This window comes from Bos indicus x Bos taurus, chromosome X (assembly GCF_003369695.1).
Source record: "Bos indicus x Bos taurus breed Angus x Brahman F1 hybrid chromosome X, Bos_hybrid_MaternalHap_v2.0, whole genome shotgun sequence".
Taxonomy (NCBI): Eukaryota; Metazoa; Chordata; class Mammalia; order Artiodactyla; family Bovidae; genus Bos; species Bos indicus x Bos taurus.
Window position 1 is genome coordinate 56,075,979 of NC_040105.1, and position 12,346 is coordinate 56,088,324.

Here is a 12,346-nt window from a genome sequence, read left to right on the forward strand (position 1 = left end):
TCTTGAGTTGGCTGGCTAGAGAACTTTAAGCCCTCTCCAGAAATCCTTTCAAGCCTATGTCTTGCTCTCAGATTTGCTTCATCTTTTCCAGTTGGAAAAGGTAAAACTATGTCTCCTGACTTCAGAGGAGGAGGCAAACTGATATTACTGTACACGTTTCCTGTCATTCACTCTTTTTCCTGGGGCCAAGTAGATATATCTCTACTAGAGAGCTGTATTATTTAGAGACCATCTGGCTATTCAGCCCTGGTTTCTGTGAACTCACTGGCAACTGTGCAAGGCATTCTTCCTAGGCCTCAGCAAGTAGATTTGGCTAGGCCACTAGTAACTTACAGAACAAGGTTGAGCCAACAAAAGTGTGGGTCAAGGCAAGGCCTGCACTCCAGGATTGCCTGTGGGAGCATTTCCTATGATCTTAAGTACACAGAGAGATAGAGGTTAAGGAAAAGGAAGCAGGTAGCCTAACAGCAAAGTGCAGAAGGAGCAGTCCTTAGCTCCTGGCACATTGTAGGAAAGAGTTTTAAAACTTGTCAGTTCATGAAATGACTGCCCTTTCCCTTCTTCTTTCCAGGCTCTGCATGTTCAAGAACTTTGCTCGCTTTCGCGTGGTGGTTTGTGGTGGAGATGGCAGCGTGAACTGGGTCTTATCTCTGATTGATGCCTTTGGATTACATGAACAGGTGAGTCCCTCGCTGATTTAGTTTAACCATCGCTAGAGAGACTAGGAATATGGAGCTACTTATCCCATGATGTCCCCGTCTTTACTCTTTTTGTCTATAAAAAGTATGTTTCCTACTGGTTTCACAGTCAACCTGACTGGTAGGAATATACCTGTACCATTTTGGGGTTTATCAATAGGAAGGAGAAAAGAAGAAATTAGCCAAAAAAATGAGCAATGCTCTATTCCCCAAGACCCAAGATGAAGATTTGAAGGGGAGGAGGGCAAGCAAAAAAGAAGTGGCATCAGGGAGCATTCAACACCCATTCCCTACCCTTCCTGAGGCCACTTATTTTATTCGCTGAGTCTCAAGTGTAGCAGAATGTTCCTCTACCTCTACCTCACCTCGGTCTCCCTAAGCAGCCCCCTACTCTTCTGACTGTAGTAACTTTGTCTCCTTGAGGCACCTCATCTCCTTGGACCAGCCTAGATAAAAATTTGTGGCTATGTTTCTCTTTTAGAAGCATGACTACAAATATTGGCATATTCCAGCAACTTTTCCGCTTACTGAGTAGGTTCTGTATTGCCAAGAGTGACACCCAACTACTTAGGGAAAATTTCACTCAATTTCAAACATCTTCCTATATACTTCCTAAAATCACAAGTCCTTTATTGCCACTGACTTTGAGACAATATTCTTTCCCAAAAAGCACTCTCTGGGTCCTTTTATGGGTGGATCTTGGTAGGATTGTCTGAAAAGGTTGCCTGGTATTGTTCTTGCAGTGTCAGCTGGCAGTCATCCCTCTTGGAACTGGTAATGACCTGGCCCGTGTCCTCGGCTGGGGTGCATTCTGGAACAAAAACAAGTCACCTCTGAACATCCTCAACAGAGTAGAGCAAGCTGGTGTGAGGACTCTAGACAGGTGAGTGGCTGAAAGATCAGGTCATTGTGGCTCTTCATCTCTTGCCAGTTGCTCTCAGTTATATTATCTCAATCAGGGATGTTCTAAACTCCTTCACAGAGCCTCATTGCTTTTCTGGCTCCAGTGCAAGGAAATTTGGGGGATCTTGTTTATTAAGAAAAAAGAATCTACTATGTATCCTTTAAACATCACTGAAGCCCCTCTTCAAACTTAAAAGATCCTAGAGCAGGAGCCCCCATTAGTAAATTTCAAGGATTCTTCCAACCTCCTTCAAATTGCATAGCTAATTATCTATGTAAGCATAGTTTTTCCTTGGGGAAATTTCCATCTTTCTATTCTAAGATTGTATAAAAAACTATTCTATAGTTCTATAGCTTAATCCAGTTCTCAAAGAAATTAAAAAAAGAGGATTTAATAAATAAATAATTGGCCTGGATTATTTGTGCCCTAGAAAAGAGAGAATATTGCCCTCCAATCTTCTGAGAAGAAAGATTTTCTATGAGGGGGCATACTGTTTGATTTATGGCTGCTAGTAAGACTATCCTTGGGAGCTTTTTCAAGGTACCAAGTTTGGCCCTAGCACAAATATTCTTATTCAGTAGGTCTTGGGTAGGGCCCTGGTATGTATATGTTACAAAAGCACCTCAAGTGATCTTGATAGTTATCACTGCTTGGGAAGTGCTGCTCTCTGAGAACCCTGTAGTAAAATTCCTTCCAACAAACTGGCCTTGAGAAGTCATGAGGCAGAGGACCCTCTTGGTCCTCTCACCTTGAGATCAAGTGACCTAAGATAACTTGGGCATCCCCTACAACACATCATAACTCACCACATAAATATTGTGACCTTTTTCATGACATATGAAGCACTGATGCCACCCTTTAATGAAACAGAGCCCTAAATATTTGTCTTTAAACTTCATCTCAGATGGAGTGTGATGATCCGTGAGACTCCCAGACAAACCCCATTGCTAAGAGGGCAAGTTGAAATGGACGTACCCCGATTTGAGGTAACTACTGCCTAGTTGTAATTCAAGCCAACATCTTTATTATGCATTGAAATAATAGGTAAAACCCAGAGAGAACCATTTGTATTATCCATGGGCTTGATGAAGATGAGATCAATGAGGATTAGGGACATTTCAATCAGCAGTTCTTTACCAAACAAAACTGTGTGAGGTGTTGGGGATATAATTCCATTGGAAAATATGGATTAACTATAGTGTGTGAGATACTGTTCTAGGAGTTGTTCTTATAGGCTAATTGGCAAAGAAGATTGACACAGTTCATGCTGTCATGGAGCCCATAGTCTATGTGTAGTGGTAGAAAAATAGTTTAATAAAATGGTAAGAGTGTTTGTATATAACGAAATAGAAGGGAATGGAAATACCCAGCAGGTGTACCTAACCCGGGGCTTCCCAGGTGGTGCTAGTGGTAAAAAAAAACCCACCTGCCAATGCAGGTAGGTGTAAGAGATGCAGGTTTGATCCCTGGGTCAGGAAGATCCCCTGGAGGAGGGCATGGCAACCCACTCCAGTATTCTTGCTTGAAGAATCCCATGGACAGAAGAGCCTGGTGGGCTGCAGTCCATAGTGTTGCAAAAAGTCAGACATGACTAAAGCGACTTAGCACACACGAAACTAACCCAGTCTGGGGAAAATCCGGGAAAACTCAGAAGGTCATTTCAGAAGCGATTCAAGGACCAGAGGGAGTTAATTCAGATAATAAGAAAAGAGGAGGCCTGTTTCAGACAGATGGAACAGTATATGTTACAAAGGAAAGACCATGAAATATTCACAGAACATAAATGCATTCATAATGGCTAAGGCATAGGGACCTTAGCCATAGTGGGTATATAGGGAAAGTAACCAAACATGAGGTTGGAAAGGTAATCAGGGGTCAGACCAGGAAGGACCTGGTAAACCATGGCAGGAAGTTTAAACTTTTTTTTAGTTGATTTAGGGCTCCCCTGGTGGCTCAGACAGTAAAGAATCTGCCTGCAATGCAGGGGACCCAGGTTCAGTCCCTGGGTCAGGAAGATCCCTTGGAGAAGGGAATGACAATCCACTCCAGTATTCTTGCCTGAAGAATTCCATGGACAGAGGAGCCTGGCAGGCTACAGTCCACAGGGTCACAAAGAGTTGGGCACAACTGAGCAACTAACACTTTCAACACGTAGTTGATTTAGGGCTTCCCTGGTGGCTCAGATGGTAAAGAATCTTCCTGCAATGCAGGAGACCTGGGTTCAATCCCTGGGTGGGGAAGACCCCCTGAAGGAGAGCATGGAAACCCACTCCAATATTCTTGCCTGGAGAATTTCAAGGATAGAGGAGTCTGGCAGGCTATAGTCCCTAGGATTGCAAAGAGTCAGACATGACTGAGGCAACTTAGCACACATGCACAAAGTTTAAAGGTATTACAATATAATAGCTATATTTTGCTGTGCAATATATCTTTATTGCTTATTTTATAGATAGTAGTTTGTATCTCATATTCCTGCCTTGCTCTTCCCATCTTCCTTCTCCCCACTTGTAGCCACCAGATTTTTCTAAATATCTGAGTCTATTTCTGTTTTCTAGTATTAATCCTTTTGTATTATATTTTAGATTCTACATATAAGTGGTAACAGTATTTGTGTTTCTAGTTTTACTTATTTCATTATGAATAATACCCTCTAGGTCCATCTACATTTTTGAAAATAGCAGAATTTCATTCTTTCTATGACTGTTATATCCCATTTTGTGTGTACACACACACACATACCCCCAAATCTTCTTTATCCATTCATCTGTTGATAGATATTTAGGTTGCTTCCATATTTTGGTCATTGTAAATAATGCTGTTAAGAATATTGAGATACATGTATCTTTTCAAATAAGTGTTTTCATTTCTTCAGATATATTCCTAGGAATGGAATTTATAAATCATATGGTAGTTCTATTTTCAGTTTTTTCAGGAATTTTAATACTGTTTTCCATAGTGGCTGTACCAATTTATATTCCTACTGATGGTATAATTGGGTTCCCTTTTCTCAGCATCCTCACAAATGTTTACTATGTATTGTCTTTTTTATGATAGTCATTCTGACAGGTGTGAAGTGGTATCTCATTGTGGTTTTCATTTGCATTTCTCTAATGATTAGCAGTTTTGAGCATCTTTTTCATGAGCCTGTTGGCCATTTGTATATCTTCTTTGGAAAAACATTTATTCAGGTCTTCTGCTCATTTTACTTTAAATTTTTTATTTTGCACTGGGTGTAGTCCAAGCTTGACAGTTTCAGGTGAGCAGCAAAGGGTCTCAGCCATACATATACATGTATCCATTCTTCTCCAAACTCTGCTACATAAGATTGAGCAGAGTTCCATGTGCTATACAATCGGTCCTTTTTGGTTATCCATTTTAAATATACCAGTGTGCACATGTCCATCCCAAACTCACTATCTCTTCCCCGCACCCTTCCTCCTGGCAGCCATGAACTTACTCTCTAAGTCTGTGAGTCTGTTTCTGTTTTGTAAGTAAGTTCATTTGTATCATTTCTTTTTAGATTCCATATATAAGGGATGTCACGTGATATTGCTCCTTCTCTGTCTGACTTACTTCACTCAGTATGACACTGTTAGGTCCATCCATGTTGCTGCAAATGGCATTATTTTGTTCTTCTTAATGGCTGGGTAATATTCCAAAATTGCATATATGTATCACATCTTCTTTATCCATTCCTCTGTCAATTGACATTCAAGTTGCTTCTATGTCTTGGCTATTGTAAACAGTGCTGCAATGAACATTGGGGTGCATGTATCCTTTTGGATCATGTTTTTCTCTGGATAAATGCCCAGGAGTGTGATTGTAGGGTTATATGGTAGCTCTGTTTTTAGTTTGCTTTTTTTTTAAGGAACTGCCATTCTGTTCTCCATAGTAGCTATACCAATAAGAGGGTTCTCTTCTCTCCACACCCTCTCCAGCATTTATCATTTGTCGATTTTTTGATGATAGCAATTCTGGCTGGTGTGAGATATTATCTCATTGTAGTTTTGATTTGCATTTCCCCAGTAATTAATGATGTTGAATATCTTTTCATGTGCCTCTTCTCCATCTGTATGTCTTTTTTGGAGAAACATCTATTCTTCCCTTTTTTCTGATTGGGTTGTTTGTTTTGTTGCTGTTAGGTGTCATAAGCTGTTCAAAAATTTTGGAGACTAATCCCTTATCAGTCACATCATTTGCAAATATTTTCTCCCAATCTGTGGGTTGTCTTTTCATTTTGTTTATTGTTTCCTTTGCTGTGCAAAAGGTTCTGAGCTTTAGGTCCTGTTTGTTTATTTTGCTTTTATTTCTATTATTCTGGGAGACCTTCTGCCCATTTTTGTAGGTTGTTTTTTTTTTTTAATATTGAATTGTATGAGTTGTTATGCATTTTGGCTATAAACTCCTAATACTGGTCATATCATATATGAATATTTTCTTTCATTCAGTAGGTTGTCCTTTCAGTTTGTCAATGGTTTCCTTTGCTGTGCCAAAACCTTCAAGTTTAATTAGATCCCACTTGCTAATTTTGTTTTTGTTTCATCTTGGAGAAGGCAATGGCACCCCACTCCAGTACTGTTGCCTGGAAAATCCCATGAATGGAGGAGCCTGGTGGGCTATAGTCCATGGGGTCGCTAAGTCGGACACGACTGATCGACTTCACTTTCACTTTCCATTTTCATGCATTGGAGAAGGAAATGGCAACCCACTCCAGTGTTCTTGCCTGGAGAATCCCATGGATGGAGAAGCCTGGTAGGCTGCAGTCCATGGGGTTGCACAGAGTCGGACACAACTGAAGCGACTTAGCAGCAGCAGCAGACATATACAAAAAAATATTGCTACAACTTATGTAAAGTAGTATGCTGCTTATGTTCTCTTCTAGGTTTATAGATCTTTAATTAGTTTTGAGTTTCTTTTTTGTATGTGGTATGAGAAAATGTTCTAATTTTATTCTTTTGCATGTAACTGACCAGTGATCCCAGCACCATTTTTTGAAGAGATAGTATTTTCTTCATTGTATATTCTTGATTCATTTCTTATAGATTAATTGATCATAAATCTAAAGGTTTATTTCTGAGCTCTCTCTTCTGTTCCATTTATCTTTGTGTCTGTTTTTGTGCCAGTGCCATGCTGTTTGATTACTGTAGCTTTGTAATATAGTTTGAAGTCAAGTAGCATGATACTTCCCACTTTGTTCTTTTTTCTCAAGATGGCTTTGGCAATTTTGGTTCTTTTGTGGTTCCATATAAAATTTAGGATTATTCTAGTTCTGTGAAAGATATCCTGGATATTTGATAGAGATTGCATTAAATCTATAGATTACTTCAAGTACTATGGACATTTTAAACCATATTTACTTTTTCAACCCATGAACAAGAGATATATTCCCATTTCATTGTATCATCTTCAGTTTCTTTCATCAAGTTTTTATAGTTTTCAGAGTATAGGTCTTTCACCTCCTTGGTTAGGTTTACTCCTAGTTATTTTATTCTTCTTCAGTGCAATTTTAAACAGGATTATTTTCTTTCTTTCTTTTTCTGATAGCTCATCATTTGTGTAGAGGAAAGCAACAGATTTCTGTACATTTATCTTGTATCCTGCAACTTTACTGAATTCTTTTCTGGTTCTAATAGTGTTTTGTGGAAAATTTAGAGTTTCATTTATATATACATATATATATATATATATATAGTTTCATGTCACCTGCAATTTGTGACAGTTTTACTGCTGCTGCTGCTGCTTAGTCGCTTCAGTCATGTCCGACTCTGCGACCCCAGAGATGGAAGCCCACCAGGCTCCCCTGTCCCTGGGATTCTCCAGGCAAGAACACTAGAGTGGGTTGCCATTTCCTTCTCCAATGCGTGAAAGTGAAAAGTGAAAGTGAAGTCGCTCAGTCATGTCCGACTCTTAGTGACCCCATGGACTGCAGCCTACCAGGCTCCTCCGTCCATGGGATTTTCCAGGCAAGAGTACTGGAGTGGGGTGCCATAGCCTTCTCCAGACAGTTTTACTACTTCCCTTCTAATTTGGATGCCTTTTATTTCTATTTTCTGACTGCTATGGCTAGGACTTCCAATAGTATGTTAAACAGAAGTAGCAAGAATGAGTATCCATGTCTCATTCTTGATTTTAGAGGAAAGGCTTTCAGCTTTTTACCACTGAGTATGATGTTGCCTGTGGATTTGTCACAATGGTCTTAATTATGTTGAGATATATTCCCTCTATACCCACTGGGATGAGAGTTCTATCATGAATGGATTTTGAATTTTGTCAATGCTTTTTCTGCATCTATTGAGATGGTCATGTGATTTTTTTCCTTCCTTTTGTTAATGTGATATATCACATTGATTAATTTGCAAATATTGAATCATCTTTTCATCCCTGGAATAAATCCAACTTAATTATGGTGTATGATTATGTTTATATGTGATTGGATTTGGTTTGCCAATATTTTGCTGAAGATTTTTACATCTATAGTCATCAAAGATATTGGTGTGTAATTTTGTGTGTGTGATGTCTTTGTCTGGTTTTGGTATCAGGGTAAAAGTGGCCTTGTACAACGAATTTGGAAGTGTTCCTTTTTCTTCAATTTTTTGGAACAGTTTGAGAAGACTAGGTATTAGTTCTTCTCTGTATGTTTGGTAGGATCTCCTGTGAAGTCATACAATCATGGACTTTGGTTTGCTGGGAGATTATTTTATTACAAATTCAAATTTACTACTACTGATCAGTCTGTTCAGATTGTCTATTTCTTCCTTATTCAGTCTTGAAAGATGGTATATTTCTAGAAATGTGCTCATTCCTTCTAGGTTGTTCAATTTATTGGCATATAACTGTTCACGGTATTCTTTTTGAATGTCTGTGGTATTGGTTGTTATATCTCCTGTTTCATTTCTTATTTGGGTCCTCTCTCTTTTCTTCTTGGTGAGCCTCACTTGAAGGTTTATCGTTTTTTTCTTTTCAAATAACCAACACTTAGTTTCATTGCTTTTTTTTCTATTGGTTTCTTATGGGGCCTGTATTTTATTTATTTTCTCTTGAACTTTATTTCCTGCCTTCTGATGACTTTGGGCTTCATTTGCTCTTTTTCTCTTTTAGGTGGTAGTATAAGTTGTTTACTTGGGATTTTTCTTGTTGCTTGAGGTAGGCCTGTATCCCTGTAAATTTCCCACTTAGAACTTCTTTGCTGTTTCCTACAAATTTTGGAAAGTTTTGTCTCCATTTTCATTTGTATCAAGATATTTTCTGATTTCCTCTTTGACTTCATCATTGTCCCATGAAATTTTTTTTTTAGTAGCATGTTGTTTAGTCTTCACATGTTGTGTTTTTCCATCTCTCTTCCTATAATTGATTTCTAGCTTCGTATTGTCATGGTCAGAAAAAATGCTTGATATAATTTCTATCCTCTCAAATTTGTTGAGGCTTGTTTGGTGGCCTATCATGTGATCTGTCCTGGAGAACATTCCATGTGCACTTGAAAATAATGTGTATTCTGCTGTTTGGTGATGGAATGAATGTCCTGTAGATATCTACTGATATTAAGTTCAACTGGTATAATATGTCATTTAAGACTATTTCCTTCTTGATTTTCTCTCTGGATGATATGTCTATTGACATAAGTGAGGTATTAAAGTCCCCTACTATATTTGTATTATTGTCAACTTTTCCCTTCATGTTTGTTAATATTTGCTTTATATAGTTAGGTGTTCCTATATTTGGTGTGTATATGTTAAGGAGTGTTGTATCCTGATTGTATTTATCACTTTGTCATTATATAACACCCTTCATGTTTTAAAGACTGTTTTGTCCTATATGAATATTCCTATTCCCATTTTCTTGGTGTTTTTATTTACATGAATTATGTTTTTCCATCCTCTGGTTTTCATTCCATGTGTGTCTTTAATTCTGAAGTGAGTCTCTTGTAAGCAGCATATATATGGGTCTTATTTTGATCCAGTCAGCCACCCTAAGTTTTTCAATTGGAATATTTAGTCCATTGACCTTTAAAGTAATTAGTGACAGATATGTATTTATTCAGAGAAGGCAATGGCACCCCACTCCAGTACTCTTGCCTGGAAAATCCCATGGACGGAGGAGCCTGGTGGGCTGCAGTCCATGGAGTTGCTAAGAGTCAGGCATGACTGAGCGACTTCACTTTCACTTTTCACTTTCATGCATTAGAGAAGGAAATGGCAACCCACTCCAGTGATCTTGACTGGAGAATCCCAGGGACAGGGGAGCCTGGTGGGCTGCCGTCTATGGGGTCATACAGAGTCGGACACGACTGAAGCGACTTAGCAGCAGCAGCAGCAATGTATTTATTGCCAATTTGTTAATTATATTTTACTTGTGTTTGTATTCATCCATTCTTCTTCTTTTAGTTTCTTCCCTTGTTGTTTGATGGTTTTCCTTATTGGTATACTTATATTCTGTTCACTGTAGTTTTATGTTTCAGTTGTAGGTTTTTAATTTGTGGTTATCAATGGGTTTCTATATGTTGACCTACTTTTTTAAAACTTTTAGTCCTTTAAGTTCAAACATATTCTAAAATATCTACTTTTTTACTCCCCTCCCCCACATTTTGTTTTTGATATCATATTTTACATCTCTATGTTTATCCCTTCAGTTTATTGTAGTTATAATTGATTTTACTTTTTTTTCAATCTTTGTACTAGCTTATTTAGGTGGTTGATTCTCAGCCTTTACTATATATTTGCCTTTACTAATGTAAATGTAAGTCTACCCTGGTGGCTCAATGGTAAAGAATCTGCCTCCAATGAGGGGACATGGGTTTGAGCCCTGTGTCCAGAAACTCTGCTGGAGAAGGAAATGGCAACCAATTCCAGTATTCTTGCCTGGACAGAGGAGCCTAGCAGGTTACAGTCCCTGAGTCACAAAGAGCTGGACATGACTTAGTGACTAAACAACAGCAAATGTAAATGTAAGCCTTTTCAATTAGAGAAGACCCTTTAATATTTCTTTTAGGATAGGTTTTTATTGCTCAGTGTTTTTAGTTTTTGCTTATCTGGGAAGTTCTTTTATCTCTCCTCCAATTACCATTTAGGTAATCTTGCTGGGTAGAGTATCCTAGGTTGCAGGTTTTTCCCTTTTAGCACTTTATATACAGCGTGCCCTTCCTTCTGCCCTGCAAGTTTTCTGCAGAGAAATCAGCTGATAGCCTTATGAAGGTTCTTCATAAGATTCTTATGATTCTTTTGATTTTTCTTGCTGCATTTAGAATTCTTTATCTTAAACTTTTGCTGTTTTAATTACTTTTTTGGTGTGGGTTTGTTGGGATTCATCTTGTTTAGAACGCTCTAAGCTTCATGTACATGGATATTGGTTTCCTTCTTCACATTTAAGAAGTTTTCAGCCATAACTTCATTGAATACATTTTCAACAACCCCCCTCACTCTGCTTCTGAGACCCCTATAGTGCAGATGTTAGTATGCTTTAATATCATCCTAAATATCGCTAAACTGTTATCTTTTTTTTAAATTTTCTTTTTGCTGTTCTGATTGTGTCCTTTCTGTTTTTCTGTCTTCCAGATAACTTATGCATTCTTCTGTATCACCTAGGCTCCTGTTAATGCCTTCTAGCATGTTTTTCATTTCATCTTTAAAAAATTCTTATTTCTGTGTTAAAATTCTCAGTGTTCATCTATTATTTTCCGTAATTCAGTTAGCCTATCTATTACTAATGCTTTGAATTCTTTATCTAGCAAATCATGTATTTCTGTTTCATTAGTTGCTTTTTCAGGGGTTTTCTCCTGTTTTTTCAATGAAACAAATCCCTCTGTCTTCTCATTTTTGCTGTATGTATTCTATGAAATTAGATGAAACAATTACCTTTTTCAAGCCTTGAAGGGGTGTTCTTGTCTATGGGCATCCCCATACACTTTGCCTGTGCCCAAGGACTTTAGTGTGAGAGCTACATCTGCCTTGAGCACAAGTCATGTCTTTCCCCAGAGCGTGCTAGCAGCTATCATCTTGTTAGGAGGTAATGCTGGAGATAGAGCAACAAGAGCCAGAGTCAGGTGTGAAGCAGGGCTTCTCCTTCCTTCAGTGCCAACACTACCCTCTTAGAGTGGGGGCAGGTCCCAAATTGCTGGAGCAGAAGCCCTGAGGGTCAAGTCTAAGATAGCTCTACTCCTTCTAAGTGTATTCTTTCCCTCCCAGCACCAGCACACTTCCTCAGAGGGGAATAGAACTAGAGCAAGAGGGGCTGGAGAGGGCACTTGGCATGGGCCTGGGCACAGACTGTGGTGTCCCTAGTTTTACTCAGAATTCTGGAATACTTCTGATGTGGTGCCTCCATAAACTCCAGTTTGAGGCCCCTGCCTCATTCAGATGCCATTCAGGATCTGGGCTGGCATAGTCCCTCACATCTGAGCACTCCCCTCAGCCATTCTCACCCTAGTGTAGAACTACTATTGTGAAGCAAATGGGATAAAATGGGTTCTTGGCTCAGGCTGGCCATGGGCCAGAGGTTGTGAGAAACTGGCCAGAGTCCTATTCAGTTTCAATCTGTTTCTTCTGCCTTGTTTCAGGAGAAAGCACATGTGTGTGTGATCACTAGCAAAAAAAAATTTCTTTGGTTTGTTTGCTGTACAATATATCCAAGTTGTTTATTTTTTCTACATATAACTTGCTTATATTTTATAAATATATATTTATTTGTATTTCTAAATCTGACACCCCTTTCTCACCCCTCCCTGTTCCCTCTACACTTGTAACCACTAGTT

At 38.7% G+C, this 12,346-nt stretch overlaps 1 protein-coding gene across 1 annotated transcript in view; it reads left to right on the plus strand.

The window, feature by feature from the left end:
• Positions 1-12,346, plus strand: part of DGKK (diacylglycerol kinase kappa) — a 174,401-nt gene that overhangs the window by 120,904 nt on the left and 41,151 nt on the right. The window contains exons 10-12 of the mRNA XM_027534554.1: positions 572-680; positions 1,442-1,581; positions 2,507-2,588. Coding sequence (XP_027390355.1) covers positions 572-680; positions 1,442-1,581; positions 2,507-2,588 — 331 coding nt within the window. The remainder of the gene's footprint in view (positions 1-571; positions 681-1,441; positions 1,582-2,506; positions 2,589-12,346) is intronic.